This window comes from Thunnus thynnus, chromosome 12 (genome assembly GCF_963924715.1).
Source record: "Thunnus thynnus chromosome 12, fThuThy2.1, whole genome shotgun sequence".
NCBI classification, from domain to species: Eukaryota; Metazoa; Chordata; class Actinopteri; order Scombriformes; family Scombridae; genus Thunnus; species Thunnus thynnus.
Window position 1 is genome coordinate 16,833,268 of NC_089528.1, and position 22,191 is coordinate 16,855,458.

General features: G+C 39.2%; 1 protein-coding gene across 3 annotated transcripts in view; it reads left to right on the forward strand.

Moving 5' to 3' along the window:
- The window catches only part of LOC137194230 (laminin subunit alpha-3-like), a 54,909-nt gene that overhangs the window by 30,291 nt on the left and 2,427 nt on the right, over positions 1–22,191 (forward strand). For 2 of the 3 annotated variants that reach the window (XM_067605919.1, XM_067605920.1), the window contains exons 29-73: positions 210–408; positions 587–713; positions 981–1,129; positions 1,621–1,736; positions 2,066–2,277; positions 2,379–2,583; positions 3,517–3,661; positions 3,780–3,920; positions 4,304–4,465; positions 4,905–5,006; positions 5,110–5,193; positions 5,710–5,940; positions 8,730–8,843; positions 9,414–9,532; positions 9,632–9,712; positions 9,851–9,951; positions 10,073–10,126; positions 10,228–10,379; positions 10,928–11,038; positions 11,132–11,243; positions 11,443–11,610; positions 11,834–12,030; positions 12,289–12,405; positions 12,705–12,859; positions 13,078–13,219; positions 13,347–13,446; positions 13,542–13,658; positions 13,773–13,943; positions 14,105–14,256; positions 14,387–14,581; positions 14,679–14,827; positions 15,039–15,201; positions 15,325–15,452; positions 16,171–16,315; positions 16,431–16,526; positions 16,634–16,782; positions 16,883–17,000; positions 17,190–17,327; positions 17,443–17,573; positions 17,868–18,002; positions 18,171–18,291; positions 20,837–20,970; positions 21,159–21,339; positions 21,496–21,654; positions 21,747–21,912. In XM_067605919.1, coding sequence (XP_067462020.1) covers positions 210–408; positions 587–713; positions 981–1,129; positions 1,621–1,736; positions 2,066–2,277; positions 2,379–2,583; positions 3,517–3,661; positions 3,780–3,920; positions 4,304–4,465; positions 4,905–5,006; positions 5,110–5,193; positions 5,710–5,940; positions 8,730–8,843; positions 9,414–9,532; positions 9,632–9,712; positions 9,851–9,951; positions 10,073–10,126; positions 10,228–10,379; positions 10,928–11,038; positions 11,132–11,243; positions 11,443–11,610; positions 11,834–12,030; positions 12,289–12,405; positions 12,705–12,859; positions 13,078–13,219; positions 13,347–13,446; positions 13,542–13,658; positions 13,773–13,943; positions 14,105–14,256; positions 14,387–14,581; positions 14,679–14,827; positions 15,039–15,201; positions 15,325–15,452; positions 16,171–16,315; positions 16,431–16,526; positions 16,634–16,782; positions 16,883–17,000; positions 17,190–17,327; positions 17,443–17,573; positions 17,868–18,002; positions 18,171–18,291; positions 20,837–20,970; positions 21,159–21,339; positions 21,496–21,654; positions 21,747–21,912 — 6,344 coding nt within the window. Of the gene's footprint in view, positions 1–209; positions 409–586; positions 714–980; positions 1,130–1,620; positions 1,737–2,065; positions 2,278–2,378; positions 2,584–3,516; positions 3,662–3,779; positions 3,921–4,303; positions 4,466–4,904; positions 5,007–5,109; positions 5,194–5,709; positions 5,941–8,729; positions 8,844–9,413; positions 9,533–9,631; positions 9,713–9,850; positions 9,952–10,072; positions 10,127–10,227; positions 10,380–10,927; positions 11,039–11,131; positions 11,244–11,442; positions 11,611–11,833; positions 12,031–12,288; positions 12,406–12,704; positions 12,860–13,077; positions 13,220–13,346; positions 13,447–13,541; positions 13,659–13,772; positions 13,944–14,104; positions 14,257–14,386; positions 14,582–14,678; positions 14,828–15,038; positions 15,202–15,324; positions 15,453–16,170; positions 16,316–16,430; positions 16,527–16,633; positions 16,783–16,882; positions 17,001–17,189; positions 17,328–17,442; positions 17,574–17,867; positions 18,003–18,170; positions 18,292–18,619; positions 20,812–20,836; positions 20,971–21,158; positions 21,340–21,495; positions 21,655–21,746; positions 21,913–22,191 lie in introns of those variants that run through there. The other variant, XM_067605921.1, reaches the window with a different exon arrangement.

Below are 22,191 nucleotides of genomic sequence, written 5' to 3' on the forward strand. Positions count from 1 at the left end.
AGGAAGAGATGCAGGAGGAAATGCCAAAGAGTGTTAGTTTGAAAAAGTGGAACATTCATTAAAAGTGTGCGAATATGTAAGTGTTTGATGTCAGAATTTCTGAATATTGATGAGTGAGAAGATGTCAAGATTCAAAAGAGGAATGGTGGAGATCATTGTTATTAAAAGGCTTTAAGTAACAACATCTTGTTGCTGTTTAATGTTTCCAGTCGGCACTGTATTCCGAGGCAGTTCAACAAGCCCAGTTCAGCCTGGATTTTGTATGCAGCCCGTGATGGGCAGCTATCTTCTACACCAGCTGTTGCTCCCCGGCAAGTAGAGTATGAAGATGGGAGACGGAGACGACAGTCAGGGGTGTTCACTGTCCGTGACCCTCAGAGGGATGGGGTGCTGCTTAAATTCCCTCAGGTATCAGAGTGAAAACCATACCACGTCCTTACAACCTTGTTGAATAATTTGAGCTTTTCTGGAGTTGACTGTGCTGCTGGGAGCTCAAGACATTCAACAAGCAACCTTTGCCCTGACATTAATTTTCCTTTTCATCATGACTGCATGACACTAAAGTTTCCTCATTATTCCCTTTCAGACGGAGATCAATTTCAACCCTGAGGTGCCCCTCCCGGGCAGGTATGTGGTTGTGGTGCGTTATCACCAGCCTGAACATATCACCTTCCCTGTGGAGGTCCGAGTGGATGCAGGGCGTGACTGGAAGGGTGAGTGTGTCTGAGGTCCCATCAGATAGCATTAAAGAGTTTATTGGCTCCCAAGCGTATTTATTCTGGCAGTGACTGGGAAAACCTCCTCAGAGAGGGGGGAGGGGTTCCTCCTTAAGAGCAGATTCCCAGAACTCATGACAAGATGATCAAAGGTCTTGGACACATGTGCTCATATGGCTTCAATGGAGAGACAAATTATTGTGGAGTTTGCTGACGTCTCTTTTCAATTTTCTCCTAATCTTTTACTCTGTTCTTCTCTTGCAGGTTCAATAAATGCATCTTTCTGCCCTTCAGTCTCAGGATGTAGAGAGGTAGTCATTGCTGACGGGCGTGTGGCCCTCGACTTTGACCGGCAGCCCTGGCGGCAGCCGAGCATCTCTGTGATTGTGCCACCTAGGAAGACCCTTATTTTGGTCAGTGGTTTATGTGATAAGTCAAACACTGCCTAGATTATATTTACTCACTAAATGAAGAGAGAAATATGGAAAAAAACATTTACTTTTGTGTAAAGTCTGCAGGTTTGAGGAGTCTGTGTTTTGTACTTTAGTTGTTGAGATTGAGTACTTGGCATGCTGAGGTCCTCTCTTCTCAGTGTTATGTCATATCCCCCAACAACAACAATGAAAGGACTGTATTCTACCTGGCAGCTACACACAGTTTTATAAAAGCTAAGCTTCCAACTTCTGCAAGGCTGGAAAAGTTTGAGCTCTGCTTTTCTGGTGTTCACTCGCTTTACTTTTTTGTCTTCAGACAAGATGAAACAGAAAAATGTGAATGAAACACTACAGTCCTCAGTTTAATAATTTTCTGCATCTAATACAAGAATAATGCATATCAAAGTGGAAGATTTTATTGAAATTTTGTGAGCTTTTCATTATTTGTTATGATTTGTATCTTTGGACAGGATTATATCATGTTGGTTCCTGATAGAAGTTACACCCCTGATCTCCTGAAAGAGAAGCTGCTGGATAAATCTGAAGATTTCATACAGCAATGCAGAGGAGAAGGGTTCCATATTGAGTAGGTATCCATCCACCATGGCGGTAAAACAAGCTGGACTCAAATCCATTTGAAATGGGACTTTGAATTTGATAGGTCACTTATTTTTTTTGTTTGATGAGCCCTTCCTTCTTATAATCTGTGATATATTGATTCTTTCTTAGTCTTTTTTTCTTTTTTTTTTTTCAGGGCAAAAATCTATTTTCTCAGCAGCACCAGTATACTATTTTTACAGTAATAAGATTTGCTAAAGCAGATGTTTTTGTAAATAGTGCCCTCTAGCTGTGATGATTGAGTATAAAATCACAGCTGTGTTTGATAGGTCTGCTTTCATTTTCCTGTCCCCTCAGCCCCAGAACATCTTCTCAGTTCTGCAGAGACTCTGCCCGCTCACTTGTAGCAGATTATAATGATGGAGCTCTGCCTTGCAACTGTGACAAATCCGGCTCCACAGGGACCACTTGCGATCCAGTTGGAGGACAGTGTCCCTGCAGGCAGCATGTCATCGGTCGGCAGTGCACGAGGTGTGCCACAGGATACTATGGCTTCCCCTACTGCAGACGTGAGTGAACATATGCCAAATAGAGCGTGAGGAGTTAAAAATTTTGGCGTATTTTAATGTTGTATGAAATTCGCTTAATGAAATCCCGTTTCCCTCTTCAGCATGCGAGTGTGGCAGTCGATTGTGTGATGAAACGACAGGACGGTGTATCTGCCCTCCTCAGACAGTCAAACCAGCCTGTGATGTGTGTCAGAGTGAGACTTTCAGCTATCACCCTCTGCTGGGCTGCGAGGCCTGCGAATGCTCTCCAAGTGGCATCAGAGCAAATGCAGGGTCTGAATGCGATCGTGTCAGTGGACAGTGCAAGTGAGTGGAAACTTACTATCAAGCCTGTATTAGTGAGATTAGTTAATTAAACTGTGTTTTACAGCTTGTAGTTTTTTTGTTTCTTGTGTAGTATACTAACAACCAGGGCTGTACATAGATGTATTGTCATATTACAGGAATTTTACACAAGTTAAAGCAAAAACATTCTTCACAAGAAATTGAAAAAGTAAGTAAGTAAATAAGTGAAATATACAGATTTAACAAGAGAGGACATTCTCTTAAAAACTTAAATGTAGTGACAAAAGTCGTAAAAGACCAGCCAGTAAAATAAGTGTTTTAAAAAGTCACCCCTGGGAAGAGCAGTCTAAAAAAATCTTTATTTATATCGCTATAAACTGAAACTCTTTCTATTTATGTTTATTTACTGACTGATGAGATGTTACTTTATGAAAAAAGTTGCATAAACTTATAATTTCTTAATGATATATTTTTTAAAAATAATTCTTACTTATATGATTGTATCATTTCTTTGAAATCTATAGTACTGTGCCAAATAATGGTTGGTCCCTTACAGATAAAAGTTTTCTTTCACTCCCTCATTTTTGAGTAACGAAAGAGGCCTGCAGCTTCTACACTAACAGTGAAAGTGAAACATATCACCGAACCATTTAAAGTAATTAATGAGGGATTAGTTCACAGACCAGTCATGTTGACAGATTGTCTTTTCTTTCATGCATCTTTTCACTTTAAGCTTCACCACTCAGTTAATATAAAGCATTAAAGCATAAAGAAATATGGAGTAATGCGTACAATGTGATTACTGTCTTTGCCTGTACACAAAGAGCTGTTCCAATACAGTTCTGTAAAAGTGTAAATGAACTGACTTTATAAACTTATGAACCTGATAAAATTATATTGTAAATCACATCCAGAAATTTACTAAAGATAATGTGTCTGTGTGTTTTTATGTAGCTGCAAGCCTAGGATTAGTGGACGGCAGTGTGATCGTTGTGCTGCAGGTTATTATCGCTTCCCTGAATGTGTACCATGTGACTGTAAAAAAGGTGGTGTCACACGTAACGTGTGTCACCCAGACACTGGGAGGTGTCTCTGCAAGGTGAGCTAAATATGCCAAATAGCTGATTTAAAAAAAAACAGCAACTCTCTTGTTCATTTTTGTTTATTCCTCTTGCCTTGTTCTGACTTTCTCTCCATCATTGCTGCCATGTTTATAGAGTAATGTTGCTGGTGTGAGGTGTGATATCTGTCGGGATGGTTCCTTCTATTTTGACCCCTCCAATCCTCATGGCTGTACCAGTTGCTTCTGTTTCGGAGCCACTGACCAGTGTCAGAGCTCCAGCAAGCGCAGGGGGAAGGTGTGTTTGCTTTCACTGCATGTTCATGAATGCCTTTGGAAATGTTATGCCTGCAAAGCTTTCTGGGTGATAGCAGTTATGTGGTACACAACATTATTTGTTTAATGAAAGCTGAACATACATACAGATGTTCAGGAAAAGGACCTATGATAGTATAGCAGATCATAGTATACATACCATAGTGATTTTGCCGGTGTCTGAGCACATTCTGTGGTGTCCGTCAGTTATTTATTCTGGTATCATCTAACTAACATCAAGTCTTGTTGCTCTGATCTTCAGCTTGTGGAGGTATTCTTCTGTTTTGAACATAAATGACTGTATAAAGATATATATAGAGAGTTTTAGGTTTTTCCCTTTAACTGCTATATAATCCCTGTTGTTAGTTTGTTGAAATGCGTGGCTGGCGTTTGGAAAGCCCCGACCAGGGGGAGGTGCCCTCTGTGTTGAACTCAGCCAGTAACACAGTGGTGGCAGATGTCCAGGAGCTTCCTCCTACAGTTCGAGATCTACACTGGGTGGCGCCACCGTCCTACCTAGGAGACAGGGTGAGTGGATGAAGGGACTGAACATAATGGCAGAAAGAAGGCTTGTGTCAGTAAATCTTTACTAATGTTTAAATATGGAACCACAGATTTGCAGAGTAATATTCTTTAATTCATAAATTGAGCCCAAAAAGGCAAGATTAAAAGAAAATTCAATAATTTTGGGGACTTAGTCTGTGTTCCATATTTTACTCACTGACATAGTTGTTGAGATCTGAGGATGCAGCAGCATTACTGCTATACAATTTATCCTAATTATTTAAATGACTTATTTGGAAATGAAAACTCCTAGCTCTATTTTGATCTAATCGACTTACTGTATTTGTGCGTACACTCAGGTTTTCAACGTAGTGGATGAATGTAATGGACATGTAGGTACTGTAAGAATGCATGAAAACCAAATTTTCCTTCAAGCAATATAGTGTTTCTTTCTTTTCCCTAGGTTTCATCTTATGGTGGTTATGTTACCTACCAGTCCAAATCCTTTGGCATTCCCAGTGAGGGGATGACTCTGATGGACAGAAGACCTGATGTCCTTCTAACTGTGCGTAGAATCATAGTGCCACCAATTTCTTCTCTCTCTGACTTCTTTTTTTCTTTTTCAGGTATTACTTACTGTATTTATTCATCTCTGTATTTCCCTCTAGGGCCAGGAAATGACCCTGATCCACATGGCTCCACAAGTCCAATCTCCAGACAGACTGTATCAGGGCAGAGTCCTGCTTGTGGAGGTAAAGAACACAATTGTTCCTCTGTTTGTTTTAAGGTCCAAAGTGTCTGTAGGCAGTGATGTTAATTTAGTCCCATAATACAGAAGTGTTGAATGGGATGAACTTCGTACTTTTCTATTCTAAAAGCCTTATCAGTAGTAGGGTTATTAAGTTCAACATGTTGATCCACTAGCAGTCTGTCTTTTGAACTGTAAGATATGTTTGTTTGTTCTGGTGGTAGTAGTGCTAGAGGAAAAGTCAGGGGGTCACCAGAGACAAATAGATATATAGACTAAAGACATCAGGATTCATCCATAGTTGACCGTAAATATTCCTACCAAAGTAAAAGACAATCTGGCCAGTAGCTGTTGAGATATCATGCATTAAGGTGTAGGGCTGATAACAAAATATACTGTATAATTTTACATACCTCTCAAGTTTTATACTATATTAAAGCCAAAATATATATATCTATTTGAGTTTCCCCTTACGTATTTCTCAGGATTAGTACTCCAATAACTTGTCTGTTGTTTGCAGGGAAACTGGCGCCACGCTGGCACCAACAGGCCTGTGTCCAGAGAGGAACTGATGATGGTCTTAGCCGGTCTGGTGGATCTGAGGATCCGAGCCTTGTACTTTACTCAGAGCCAGCGACTCAGTCTAGGACAGGTGGGCTTTGAGGAGGCCACTAACAACGGGACTGGTGGTCCTGGAAACACTGTGGAAAATTGTTTCTGCCCGCCTGAGTACACTGGAGACTCCTGTGAGGTGAGGAATTAAAAGGCCATTAAATATCCCTTAATAGCAGTAGACTCTTTTTTTTTTCTTTCTCAATAACATGATGTAAACATTTGTTGATACATATCAGAGGATTGTATGTTTATTAAGTTACAACCTGTATGCCCTTTTTTAATTGGATTTTTTATTGAACTTTATAAGTTCATATGTGAACACAAACACAACTTGTATGATGGTGAATCCCTTCTTGGGTGTGGACAAAAACTTAGGGGAATCTTGCTTTACTGATTTTCACAACTTCCACACTTTAAAAAAAACCAAAAAACATTAATACTTCTTCCATGCTGACAAAACCTTCACCTGGAAGCTATATAGGAAAAATACATGGAAAAAGAACTAGTAAAAGATGGTGACAGGCTGGGGAGATAATGATAATTTTGTCAGAAGCAGAGAATATAAGAAGCAGGGTGGAGCAAGTGTTGATTGAAATATCAATCTTGTCATCTTTGAGGAGCGGGACCTCCTCATACTTTTCAGGTGTCCTGACACGTCTGAACCAAGTAACACACCCTTTTCCTAGAGGAAAAATTCATCAGCTGAGGAGCCTTGGGTGGAATGTACTGGAAAATACCAGCCGGAGAGCTGTGCAGCCAAATTGTGTAGCCCGAGGGTGGGATGTGATGCACAATCACGCAGACATAATATTAGTGATTATGCAGCTATAATCACTGGCATGGCTACGGCTCACAGAAACGTAGAGCAAACATTCATGATGTTGTTGCTAAGGAGAAACTTTACTTCTATTATGTATTATTATCTATTACTTTATTTTATTCTGGGAATGGTACTGACTTTACTTAGTGTTTTTGTGCCTCTCAAATCTGATCTGTATACACACATGATTCCAGCAGTTTTGCCCACAAAAGCTAATTAAAAAGAAAATGGACCGATCTTTAATTAAAAGAAAGAGCTTAAAGAGTTTTCATGTAACTGAGAGAATTTATTAGTGGGGAGAAGCAGTAATAACAAGAACACTTTAATTAAATATTTTTCTCATTTATTTTCTCGGAGTGCTGTTGCCATTGATGTGGTTCTGTGTACGTGAGCCATTGTGTGATTGGGTGTGTTTAAAGGAAGTTGATTATATGGGCCCAGAGGGGATATGACCAAGCGCCTCGCCTTGATACATGGGGTGTGGCAGCTGGCAACACACTGTTACTCATAAACCTGAGTGCACCTACAGTTTGTGTGTCTGTAAGCAGACACACCTAGTTGTGTCTGATGTGTATTTGAGTAGCATGATTTAATCGTGAGTTTATGGTCTATGTTGTCTGAAGATGTCTGAATTCCCCTCTCAGTCATATATGCTTATACAAATGCTGTTCTAAAGCACACACACACACACACACACACTGTGTCAAGCAATTCTGTGTGTGTGTGTGTGTGTGTGTGTGTGTTTGCGGGGGAGACAGAAAAAAGGAGTGAGAGATCATGTAAACACCTGCATGTGTGTGCTTGTGCGCCTGCATACACTCATGCTGATGTGCAGCACTGACTCAGGTAGGACATGGGGCGTGTCCTCTTTGTGTGCGTGTGTATGAGTGAGCGTGTGTGTTTAAGAGGCTGAGGCAGGGGAGAGTGGAGCATTATTTCACACAGACTAAACGTTAGGAATGTTAGATACGTGTATGGATAGACATCGGAAGAGAGGGGTTCTTTTACAGACCCTGTTATGGGGGACTTTGATTGGACTATGCTTCGCTGGGCCCAGACCCTTCCATAGACGGGAGCGTCCCCGCTACGCCAGGCATAATGACAGATGGACTCAGAGGATACAATACCCTTCGCTTCATGACCGGGGAAATCAGCGGATAGAATATCCGTCAGTTAATGACCAAGGAACCCAAGAAATACGCTACCCATCAGTACATGACAGAGGACAGACTATTCAGTATCCTTCTCTCAATGACAATGCCGCCAGTTCTCAGATTCAGGTAAAACTGTGATGCATCTTATCATTTAAGAGATATTACTGTAGCTCAAGTGCAGGTTATACTTCTTAACATCTCAAGTGTGGATTGTTGGTGACTTGAAGACTGTTTTCTCTAAAAGCAAAGGACATGTTTTGGCTCTTCAGTGTCAATGTCTTAATGACATTCAATTCATGTCAAGTTCATGGCTGTGTGCTCTACAAGTACTTTTTCCCACACTTCATGACACCAAACAGATCATCCTTTGTAAATGGCAGGCTAAAGCTGCGGAAACATTGCTATGTTTAGGCAAAATAAAACTAATGCTGTGTTTGTAGCTTATTGGTTAAGCTTAGATAGTGTGTGGTGATAATTGGTATTATGGTACACATTTGTACATGATATCATTCCGAGTTGGATAATAATATGACAATATAAACCGTAAAAGGGTAGAAATTGATCTAGTTTTAGCATTTATAATATTAATTATTCTGGTTATATTTGGCTGGATCTTGTAACATAATGTTGCTGATTAATGAGCAGGACTACTCTTTGGCAACAGATTCTTCATTGAATTTCCAGAAAATGTACTATATCATGATATGTATTAACTTCACCATCTAAAATAACACACAACATAGCATAATGGAAGGTTTTATCTAAATTTCCCACCTCTAATATCATAATTGTTATAATAACATAATAATACATAACATAATATACTTTGTCTCTTGCCCTTTTAGCTATTTTGTATATTCAAAGGGTATACAGTGGTTTCTGGGTATATATGAGGTACAGCTACACTAATTTAAATGATGGTATACATGTCTTTATATTTGTGTTTTGCAGAAATGTGCTCCTGGATACTACAGAGCTGCCAATGGACTTTACCTGGGCCGCTGTGTGCCCTGTGACTGCAATGGTCTGTCGGATGAGTGTGAGCTCAAGACAGGGAAGTGCCAGGTAAGAAACTCTCAACACACAACACTCATGACCATAAGTATATGTACCTACAAGCACCTAAAAGGCAGAATGATTACATCAGTCCAGTTGACTCTGTGTGTGAGCCACAGTTAAGTCAGAGTCTAGACCTGTCAGCTCCAGGGTACATCTGTGGGCACACTGTTGCAACCCAACCCTGCTTGTTTGCCTGTAGCTATGTGTTTTTTTTTATCACCACATCTGAAGCACTGTTTGATATAGTTTTCTGATTTCCCGTTATGGGCCCCCCTCTCTCTCATTATTCTCCTTGATGAGAGGATGAGCCTGAAAACATTTTAAAATCTCATCCATCTCTGTTGTATTGTTTTTATTGTTATGCAAGACACTCAAGACCGGGCCCATGTGTGCAATGCACGTGTTGATCCACACCCTAGCAGTTGAACACGCTCTCTGCAGTGAGCATCAAATTCTTGGTGGTTGATTGGCTTGCTTCAGTGTAGGAAAAGACTTGATATCTGGTTTAGTTCATACAGCACATCTACAATGTTTAAGTCACAAGTATTTTAATAATACATTATGTGTCATTTTCAGAACTGCCGGTATAACACAGCTGGGGACAAATGTGAACGCTGCAAAGAAGGTTACTATGGAAACGCTGCTCAGAGGACATGCAGAGTGTGCCCGTGCCCCTTCAATGCACCCACAAACAGGTGTGTGAGAAAAACAGAACACCTCCAAATAGTTGTACCATAATTACATGTAAATTTGTATTTCAGGAATTAAATCTTAATCTTCCTATCAATCTGCAGTTTTGCAGTAGGTTGCAGACAGGTCTATGGAGACTTCCAGTGTATATGCAAAGCAGGATACGCTGGAGACAGATGTGAGAGGTAAGTGTCTTTATGGACAGATTATTTTAACATGCCAGGAGATGATATTCAAATACTGTGCAAAATAGATACTCTAAAAGGTCTTAGTTATTCCTATTTTGTCACTTATTCTATCTTATTTATTTCTCTTTCTCATAGGTGTGCTCCTGGTTTCTATGGTGACCCACTAACACAAGGAGGAAGTTGTCGGCCCTGTAAATGCAACGGCAATGGCAACAGCTGTGATCCCAGGACTGGAGGTTAGATTCTGTGATTGTCTTTTGAAGCTACACATTAATATAATCAATTCAGTCATACTGTTTTTGAAATTCTATACATCTAATAAATATTAACCTAATGTCTTTTTTATTGTTTCTGTAGTTTGTAAGAACACACTGGAGCCAGGAGACACAGACACAGACGAGCAATGCCAAGGTGAATAGACAAAAAATAACTGAGGTTTGACTCTGTAACATGCAGTTTACAATATATAGGGTAGGTTCCTATTGTCAACCAAACCCTCCTTTCTTTTCCAGAGTGTGACAATTGTGCTCAGACTTTGCTAAATGATCTGGAGAAGCTGGAAGATGAGATGGGAAGGATCAAGGCTCAGCTGGACAATGCTTCCGCCAGTGCCTCCTCTCAGGACAGGCTGAAGAAGCTGGAGAAGGCCGTGTCAGACACCAAGGTAACATTTCAGTGTACTGTAACCCTGCCCGCTGACTCTGAAGGCTACAGAGGAACACCTGCAGAGTTCCAGATTATGTGTAGACACAATAGCCAAGACAGACTTCACATGATGTCCTGATGCCAAATGAATAGCCACAACAAGCACAATGAGATCCATAGTTTTTTTTATAATTTTCACACTCACACATACACACAAACAGTTTGGTGCAAGGATGAGTGCACTTATGCGAACGTTCCAGATTCCTGCTGATAAGCAATCTCAGTGAATTTTGTCCCACAGCCAGTGTGTCAACATGAGTTAGAGACTACACCGCTGGAAGCCAGTGTTTGTCGTACCAACTTGTCATTTCTCATTCCCTCGTAAACTCAGTATTACATCCACTTCATTTGAGTGTGCACCCTTTGTGCATTCATGAGACACAAGTAAATATTTCCCTCTGTGCCGTTTTGAAAACAGTCCCTATCAGTCTCAAGCTTCAATACACCACTTACAGAATCTGAGTTTGACATCATGCAGCTTACTTTACATTTCTGTGCTCTTTGCAGATTCTTGTGAGAAAATTCAGCTCCTCTATCAACACCCAAAAGTCCAGAGTCAGCCAACTGGAAGATGACATGGGCATTCTCTCAGATGACATCAGCTCCCTTCAAGACAAAGTAGGTTGCTGGGGAGAATGCCTAGCACAGTAGTTAAATGAAATCAGCATGCAATGATAAGTGTGAGAATGTTTTTTTAAATTTTTTATTTAGGCAGATGAAAGGGCCGCTGATGCTGACAAGGCAGTGGAAGATGTTGAAAAGACCCACAAGAGGGCTAAGGATCTGGACTCAGATATTCGAAACGTGCTCAAGAAAATCCAAGGTAAAATGAAAACTCACAGTAAATTCAATGGCAGCACAGCTCTTTTCTGTCTTTCATCTTTCTTTTGGCCCCCTGCTCTCTTCTGTTCTCTGCATTTATAATTTTATATTAATCTAGTTTTGCAATATAGGTAGTATCTTAGCCTTCAATTAAATTTAAATATTTGCTTGACTGTTGGCATGTTTCTGTATGTTCGCAGCTCTTCTTGACCAGCTGAAGGAGGCAGGCACCAGCGGTGATACGCTGCCCAATGAAAACCTGGCTAAAATGCTAGAGGACGCTCAGCGCATGGTGAAGGAGATGGAGAACAGAAACTTCACCCCCCAGAAGACTGCTGCTGCGAAAGAAAGAGACGAGGCCAAGAAACGTACGATATTTAGTCTAAACTTAGCCAATAAAAACTTGTGAAAACAGTGAATTCCTCTAAGACCTTCATGAAGAGCAAACCTTTCCAAAATTGCAGTACTGAACTGGTTTTATTAGATTAAATTTTTTAATCTCTGAGGTCACTACTTTGTTTTAAGTGTGAAACATTATTTTCAAGGTATGAGGGATGAACCTAGTCTAATGTATTCTATTCTGTTCTCCAGTGCTAGACTACATCAAGGCAAATGTAAGTAAGCAGTGCGACCAGAATGAGGCCGCAGCAGAGAAGATTCGGGGCCTTCTGAAGGATTACAACGCCAAACTAAAGGACCTGGACGAGGCTCTGAAGGAAGCAGATATCTTGGTGAAAAAAGCCAACACCCAGAATGGACTCAACTCTCAGACACTGGGAGAGCTGCAGGTAATGACACCTAAATGAAACAATTAATCAGTTACGAAGAACATGTGTTCTTGTGGGTTAATAGTTAGTAACTTTGCATACAAACTACTGTGAAGATCATATATATTATTTTGTTTCTGTTATTTGTTGTAAAAAATAGTTGAATAATCTGTATAGTACATGTCAATTGTAAGGTATTATGTAAATGCTATAACAGTTTTTGCTATAGTCGTTACACAGGTGTACTTTTAATCAAACTGATTCATATGCTCCCTACAGAAACGTATCAATGACTTAAAGAAAGAACGGAAGACCGTCGAGGACCAAATGGCCATGGCAAAGAATGAGCTGAAGAAAACAGAGGATATGGTGAAAATGCTAACTGACAGTAAAATGGTACGTTTGACAAACTGTAGCTTGAATCTTTTTTTTTACTTTTTTTTTACTGTTAAAACTATAAAGTTACATGGCTTGTAATGTGTTGCCTCTCAGTATGAGTCCAAACATTTTGATGTACTGTAGCTACAATATGTAACAATAAACGATCTGATCCCACACGCATCAGGTCCTAACATGCATGCATCCACTCAGATAATGATCAGTGTTTTTGCTTGTTATGCTCTGAGGTGAAGTAAATGGTATTTCCTGGTGTTATGAATATCTTGCACCCAATCACCTGTCCTTCTCCTCTGCAGGAGTATGAACAGCTGGCTGCACAGCTGGATGGTGCCAAGACTGACTTGACCAGGAAGGTGAATGAGATTGCCAAGGCAGCAGCCAAGGAGGACATTGTGGAGGCAGCAGAGGAACATGCCAAGAACCTCAACAAGCTGGCTAAGGAGCTTGAGGAGTAGGTCTACATACAATAGATATCTCATTATAACTTGAGGTTGGATTAGTGGATTGAGTGAAATTCAGCTGTATAGTGTCTGTTGTTTTTCCGAATTTGACTTCTCTTTCCTCATCACTTACATAGCTTTCTTGATGATACCAAGTCTTTTATTTTTTGTACATCCATTCTCCATGTGTCTTGGGTTTATTTTCCTCCCTTGTTGTCCTGTGTGGCAGTGCCGTGAAGAACGCAAGTGGACGTACTGAAGTGCGTAGCGCCAAAGACGCCATTGACGCCTACAAGAACATCACAGATGCAATTAACGCCGCTGAGGCAGCTGCTAATGAGGCCAAAGATGCAGCAGACAACGCCTTGAATGTAAGCCACAATTTATGACACTCTATACATTAAGTAACTGCACACTTCTTGGCATGATATGAAATTCATGATGTATTGGATAGAATACTTTAATAATACCGACCAATATGTTTTTTCTTCCTTTTAGAATGTAAAAAACCAGAAACTCACACAAAGAGCAAAAGACCTGAAAGAGACTGGCGATGAGCTGCTGGAGAATGCAAAAGGGGCACAGAGAGACCTTCAGGGTATTCAACTCCTTTCTTAAACTGTTGCTATTTTTTAAAATAATGCAAAAGCTTTGTTACTAATTTGTGTTTTGTTTTTTTGTTTTTCTTAACAGATGCTACCGACGACCTCACTGATGTGAGGATGCGCCTGGAGAATGCTGACAAGAAGAAGAAAGCTCTTGAGAAAGACCTTCTTGATGCACAGAGGCAATTAAATGATGCCAAAAGAGGTAGAACAAGACAAGGCATTATAGGATTAAGCACAACTGTTTGTGTGTTTGGAAGGTTATTGGAGCATATTTTCTTTCATTTATTGTCCCTAATTATCTGTTTCTCACAATCAGATGACATTGCTAATATGATCAACGAGGCCAAGAGGAAGGCAGCTTCAGCTAATGACTCAGCCAGTAACACTATGGACAAACTGAATGCCATCAAAAAGGAAATTGACAAGATCAGCGTCTCTCCCGTGGACCCCAACCTAAGCAATGTATTGGATGATGTAGACCAGTCAGGTGAGATATTGAAAATACATATATACATATAGACATTTGGCACAACATTTTTCATGTTGTTTTGTAGTTTATGGTACAGAATAACCATTTTTATACATTATGTATATTTAGGATTGAAAGAGGCTGCCTTTTTACACATTGTATTTTTTTTCTACATTTAGTGAAGGACTTGTTGAAAACCATCCCATCTCTGAATGATAAGATCTCAGAGGTGGAGGACCTGACCTCGCAGTTCTCACCCCAGAGCAACATAACTGAGAACATCAAGAAGATCAAAGAGCTCATTGAACAGGCCCGGGATGCAGCTAACAGGGTGAGTCCCCCCCTCTTTAAATATGTCTATATTCACCTATAAGCCATCAATTCTATATACACATCCAACCCCAAATCAATTAGATCTTCCCCTTTGTAATGTCTTTTCCTCATTCATGTCTTCTCTCCAGATTGTGGTCCCAATGAAGTTCAAAGGCGATGGCCATGTGGAGTTGCGTCCGCCACAGAATCTGGAGGATCTGAAGGCCTACACAGCCATATCTCTTTCTCTGCAGAGACCTAAAGGCAGGGGAGACGGAAGACGCAGACGCAGACAGACCATAGACAATGGAGACATGTTTGTGTTGTACCTTGGCAATAAAGATGTAAGTGGGTGCTTAAAATGAATGCCCATATGAATCATTTGATATAAAGATTTGGTTTGTAATTGTGCACAAGGCATTAACAAACTGTTTCTTGTAGTCCTCAAAGAACTACATAGGTATGGCTTTGAGGGGCAATGTGCTGTATGGTGTCTATAAGCTCAACGGAGTCGAATACGAGATGAAAACAGATTCTATCACCACGTCTGCAAATGAGCCGGCCATGTTTGATAAAGTGGACCTACGCAGGTAAACTGTTGTCATTTTCTGAAATGTTTTGCTGCAGTCAATATTGTATATATAAATGCACATTTATGGCATTTGACATATATCTACTGTGACTTACTACACAGCCCTCTCTGTATTTAAAAGTGAAAAAGACGCAGGAAATTCGTGAAAGGTGCCAATGTAATGAAAACCTTGGGGGTTTTTTGTTTGGTTTTTTCATCTTATGATTTAGAATTTATCAAGATGCAGAGCTGATCCTTACCAAAGATCACACATCAAACACACCTGGTACACCAATTAGGAAAAACAACCAAGGATCAATGACCCAAAACCTTCTGGACCTCAGCCCCAGTGATATTGTTTTCTACGTCGGAGGCTACCCTGACACCTTCACTGTGAGCTCCCAAACACACTGCCAGCATTCAATATGTCTAATTACTGGAAACAAGGTTTGCAAGACTGAAATATTATTACTAGGGGTTTTGTTAATACCCTTCCTCTGTTTTGCTTCTCCTCAGCCACCAAGTTCTCTCAACTACCCCAAGTACAAGGGCTGCATTGAGTTCTCCTCCTTTAATGACAAAGTTGTCAGCCTCTACAATTTCCAAAAGGCAGAGAAGATCAATTTGGAGACTCCATGCAAGAGGTTTGTCCTAGCATAATTAGTCTTAAGACTAATTAAACTCTAGATAATTTTCTTTTTAGCTATAAACATGTTTGTATGCCTTCTCTGTAACCTGTGGCATTATTTCAACATACAGCGGAAAAAGAGGCAGCTCATCCGCTCTTTGTTTTACCATCTAGTGTTTAAAATGTTCAGTGTCATTCCAGTTTCTGATTTCATCACTCTGGCATGAAATGGATAAACATTCCCATCCCATCCCTCAACCCTATTTTATCCCATTCCTTTTTAGTAGCACTGGCAATGTCACCATCAACAAGTGTTTTAAAGTTGGAACTGGCTCTTTTTTTCAATGCTCACATGATCTCTCTGTTTTTTTGGAGGGGGGAGGTTTGTTGTTTTTGTTTTTGTGGATTTCCGATAATTAGCTGGGTGTTCCTTGACAAACACGTGCAGTAGGTCAGTATTAGCCCCGTTTTTACTGGTGACCTGTCCAGGAATTTTTTCCGTCTCTTGCCCAATGGTTACTGGAATATGCTCCAGCCCCACTGTGATCGTAAAAATGAATACGTGGAACTATAGAAGCGGGGCGAACAGAAACTTTTCAAGACAACAAAGACAAACTGACTTTAAATCGATACTTTTGCTCAAGAAAGGATATGTGTTCAGTGAGAAAATGTTGAGACTTCAGAATTTTAACATTTAACATTTTAACAATTTTCTGATTCTCCCCTGCATCCAGGTATGTACCTCCAATGGACTCTGACTACTTTGAAGGCACTGGATATGGCAAAATGATTATAGATAAAATATCATCCGTCCTCCTCATCGGTATGTCCGTCTACACTCGTTCAGAAAATGGTCTGCTCCTGTACATTGGAAATGAGGTAAATTATTGTTCATGAGGTTATTTCATAAATCTTATATTTTGATGCACTTTTTTTATAGAATTAAACGTGCTCTTTTCAAGAATTTGATCATTCTGTTTCCTCTTTAACATAGGACAACTACATCACTGTGACGATGGAGATGGGTGTTGTTGTTCTACGTAGTAACTCGCTCAAAGAACCAGTTTCGAAAAATGAGAAAATCTTCCCAGTAAGACATTTTTCTTTGTTTTCTGCAATCACTTGCTCAAGTAGTTTACATCACTGAACACAGAATTATTAATTGAATTGCATCTTACTCCTCTACCCTTTTCTCAGACAAACGATTGGGCAGATGTCCTCATCATTTTTCCTAGGAGCGGAAAATTAATGGTCCGTGTAGCCGGTAAAGAGGTGACAGCCCAAGTTGGGTATAGTGAATTTAAAGAATACTATATTGGTGGTGCACCACAAGACTTGAGGGAAAGGTATGTGGTTATCAATTTTCCTCTACTTCCTCTAAATCCGTGCTGATTGAACCTTTTCCCACTATAGCAAAAATAACTGCATTTTCTTCCCCTTTCACAGGTATAACATCACCACACAACCATTCAAAGGCTGCATGAAGAACTTGAAGCTGAATAAAGACTTTAAACCTATTGATGTGCAAGTGGGCATCAGCAAAGGTTGTCCCAAGGAATCCCTGGTAGGATGTTAACCTCATCATTATAAACCACTTAAATATTGTCTTATACATACATATATATATATATATATATATATATATATATATATATATATATATATATATATATATGTATATGTGTGTGTGTGTGTGTATTTATTTTACATGTTAACTAATTAACTAATGTCTGATGTCCATGTTCTTGTCTAGATTACTCGTAAAGCAGAGTTTAGCTTGGGGAGTTCCCTGTCAGCTGACCTCACAGGCTTCAGCTTGGCTAATGTCACTGTCTCCCTTGGATTCAAGAGCACAGAGAATCAGGGTCTCATTCTGGAGAACAAACAGCAGGTCAGTAGCCATATTTATTTTCAAACCTGACTTATAATTGTGACTTTTGAAATCTGAGTTGTGTGGGACAACAGAACACGGTCAGATTTAAAACCTTTTTCTTTCTATTTTCCAGGCTAATGGGATGAATCTTGCATTGGAAAATGGCTATGTGATTCTGTCTTACAATAACAAGATGTGGAAATCTAACAAACAATACCATAATGGCCACTGGCATTATTTGACTGTGACCAAAAAAGATGGAAGGTATGAAAGAAGAATTTATTTTACATTCAGACATATTTAATGTGAACATTCATACAAATGTAACATTAGTTCAGTGTGGTTTTAATGTCACATGTGTATAGTTTCACATATGAAAAAGTACAGGACAGTGTAGGACAGAGCTATGGACAGTGACACCTGTTGCCCAGTAATTTAAATCATACACTGGACAATTACAATACAGTTAAAGAAAATAAGCAAACTCTGGCAAATTCTCATAACCACTTCAATCTAAAGCTGATGTACAATAAGTACTATGATCATTCTCCCAAACAGGATTACCTTAGTTATTGATGATGAAGATATGGGTCAGGAGCAGAGTGGCAGCACTTCCATAGGTGACACAGGCGGCTCCATGTCCCTGGGAAGAGACAAGTTCAAAGGCTGCGTTTCCAACCTCTACACAAGACGGTAATCAACCCTCACTCTACATTTTATAGCTGTGTAATTTTAACATAACTCAAGAGATAGTTTTTATTATTGGAGTCACATTTCGACTGTTTGCTCACTATATATCTTTTCACTTTTCACAACACATACATGGTGTTCATGTTATCTGAATATTTTGTTGTGTTGCAGGCCAGAACAAATGTACAGAGCTGAAGACTTCAGCGTCTTCAAGGCTTCTGGAGACGTCCTGCTGGATGTGTGTACTGCTGACAGTCCTGTCCAACTGATGCTGGACCGCATGTCTAAGAAGGTGAGAGTTTGTCACATTTACCGCAAAGACATTTACTCTAGTAATTTTAATATGTTTAATATTTGTGAACTTGAATCAAGTGACATTATGTTTATACATCTAGAGCAATCCATCTGATTTCATGGTATACAGTAATTGTCAAACTAGCATGTACATTATGAACATGGTGACATTGTTGATTTATTCTTCTCACTACCTGTAAGTCATAACCATCTTCTAATTTCCTCCTTTGTACTGTAAATGTGTACTGTAAAACTATCCATTGCTAAATGTTAATGATTTGTGTTTCCTTGACATTGTTTACATTGTTTTGCTGCCTTATTTCCAGAGATGAAGAAGAAGGAGCCCTAAGACCTGCTGATGTTGACAAGAATCTAATATTGACATGAAAAACTGGCAGCTTGCCTCACAATGTTCTGTTTCTTTTGCACAAACTCATTAACTTACAGTGTACTTCAATAAAAAGTTGCATGAACATATCTATAATTATAACAATCATTAAATGTATTGTATCTCATCACATTTGTCTATTCTATTTAAAAGAATCAAATAACTAAAAACATGAACTTGTGAATAACAAGTTTGAAATCATCTCATGTCTCTTCTCTTTCTTCCATGTAACTCACTTTCTAACAGTCATTCACAAGCACGTTCCCTCTAACTCACTGTTGTCAGACCTAATGGACACACTCACACACAAACATTATGGCATGGTAGCTATGGTAACTTCACTGTCAGATGAAATGACTCATGAAATGAATCATTTCCTAGAGCACAGTAACGTTCACCTATGTAGACATTTCACAGCACATAAATACAAAAGGATCTGCATCTAAGTTTCTCAACATTTTCTGGCCCATAATTCTGTTATTAGAATTCATGTCATACTTATACTTTTGTGTTCTACCTTTGTGGACATACTGTAGAATTACAAAAATATTTTAAATTCAAACACATATCAAATGAAAACTCTTGTTATGTGGACCAGTAAAGCACTTTGAGATATTGTATGTAATATGTGGTTACACAAATAAACCTGACTTAACACCCAAAACCTACTTATATCACTTTTACATCTCTCAAAACTCTGAATGGGATCCCAATATTAAGGCTGAGAAACATTGATCGACATTATGATTAATGATGATGCCAATGAGAAGTTTGGAAGAATCTCCTCCTTAGATAAGATGCCAGTATTTCACAGCTACACCAGAACTGACAGTATTCAAATATTTCTTATTCTATGCTCTCAAAAGCATGATTACACTTTCTATATCTTGCATGCTCATCATAATTTACATATCTCAACATCTGATTAAAAGCACCGTATCACAACCGCCTTTAATTCTCCTACAACACCTGACCCACAATGAATTGCCTGAATAATTATTTCTTGTCTGCTACATGAGTTCATAGAGGTGCAATAATCAATTAACACTACATGACAGACTGGTATGAAAAATATAACCAAAGGGGTAACAGAAACCCCCAAACACAGGTGCACCTAATGAAATAATAGAGTGTAATAATGAAACTATACAGTGTGTAATCTTTACAATTAATAATACAATTTTTTTCCAAAACAAATCATCCTCCATTTTCCTCTCATAATATTAATCTGGACATGTCTATTAGTTTCAGAAAGCAATGTCTGAAACTCAATGTGTTTTTTTCATAAGGAAGAATGTGAAGATACATACTGTATATCACACTGCGTCAATAATGATTTTTTTGTGTACAAGCTAAAAAATCTACCTGTTCTCTCCTATATCAATTTCATATCAGTGTTTCTGACATCAACAAACCTATTGACCTATTAATTGAACGTATTTACAGTTTTATGATCTCTATAGGTCTATGATGGCTGCAGGTGTCATATTTGAGTGCATGCCAAACTAAAATCATTCAAATCATATGAGCATGACGACTGCTGCCCTTGATGCATATCAAACAGTATCGCCAGCACAAATACCTATCTATGTTGAAATCAAACACACCCTGAGTAAACAGAGGGGCTGTGGTGGTTTATCTACAAAAAGAAACACGATGTGATGGTAAAAACTTCAACGATCTTGTGATTACAAGATCCACACTGGACCACCAATCAGCATCAACACTAACTGCATATATGAGTAATGAAAAGAAAAATGGTGTCATATTTATCAAAACTATCACATGCCGGCTGTTGGAGAGACATATACTGTATTTCTGTTATGCATCACAGCTGAATGATGCCACAAAGTATAAATGGAAGCTTAAGATGGGATGGAAACATGAATTATTTTATGTAGAACATTCTAATCTGTGGATAAAAAATAGTTACTAAAGAGCCTGGAATCTCTTTGGCTCGTTTTCACATCTGTGGAGTCCCAGTCTATGTTTATATCATCTCTGACTGTTGTCACTCTTTCCATGGATTTCTGTATCCTCCTACTTTCTTTTATTCACAGAGTGGAGCCAATTTGAATACGTCATAAAGAGCTGTGGCTTATCAATGATTTAAGGAACAACTTTGTGCTGACTGTTTATGCTTGTGCTGTTTTAGGATGGTGTGACACAGACGATAAATGAGAGTGTATCAGAGTGTTCACTACCAACCCTGGTTCAAAATGGTTATTTCCTGGGGGGTGCTGTTAGCAGTCTAAGCTACAGCCTTCCACTACAGGTGCTGCAGCCCAGGTGAGAATTCTATCTTACCTTACAGCACTTTTTCATAATATTATACATACACATGCATGCACACACAAGTTTCAGTGAAAGATTTATGTGTTTAGCTGAGTCTATCTTCTCAATAACAATGCTTCAGTTATGTCAGAGCCAATATACACACATGTACTGAAGATGATGCCTCTTTTTATCCTCCACAGGCCCCACTTCTCTCTTGATGTCAAGACTCGATCTCATGAGGGTCTGCTGTTCTTTGCTGCTACCAGAGGAGGGCGCTCTCATCTTGCTTTATACATGTCCAAAGGCAGGATCAGGTTGTCTGTAGGCCAACAAAAAGAGATCTTCAACCGGGAGAAGTACAATGATGGGAAGTGGCACTCGGTCAGTGAGCTTATATCACGCTACTCTAATGTATTTTGAAACAAAACCAGACTTTAGTATAATTTTAAAACTGTTAACCATAGAATCATTCAATCTACAAATGGAGTTAAACTCTACTATCATTCTTTGTATGTATGGTTAAAATGTTTCCTGTAGGTCATATTCAGTTTGGAGAAGAAGAAATTCCGATTGGTTGTAGATGGGATCAGAGCCCAGGATGGTCTTATGACAAATGCTGAGCTCGCATCCGTGCTGCAGTTCATGTCACCTGTGTACTTGGGCAGTGCCCCACAGTCCCTTCATAAAGAGTTAAAGGTAAAAAAAACAAACAAACACACACTGGCCAGTTCACACAAGCACACAAACAAGTTTTATAATTTTATTTTATTTCTTATTTTTACTTTCAGTCGAAGAATCTTCCAAAGCAAGGTGTGTCCGGCTGTGTCCGCAATTTTAAAATGAATGGAGCACCAATGTCAAATCCAACTACAAATCGTGGGGCCGGCCCCTGCTTTGAGGGACCGACACAACGAGGGGCTTATTTCTCAGGGAATGGAGCACATGTCATTATCAGTGAGTACCCCACTAGCTGTGAAGTCATTACCAAATCTTCATAGAATATATTTTAGGTTTATTTGACGGGTTGTTTAATAATTTTTTTGAAGAAGTGACAATAAAAGTGTGTTATAAACTGGAGGCACGGCCGTGACTGTGACAAAGAGCTGTGGAATTTGGTTCTAATTATATATATATATCAGTGTGTAAGAGAAAAACAAAGACATAATATACTAGTTATATAGAAAAAAGATTATGAGCAGTTGTGAATTTTCAGAGGAATTTCCTAGAAGACAC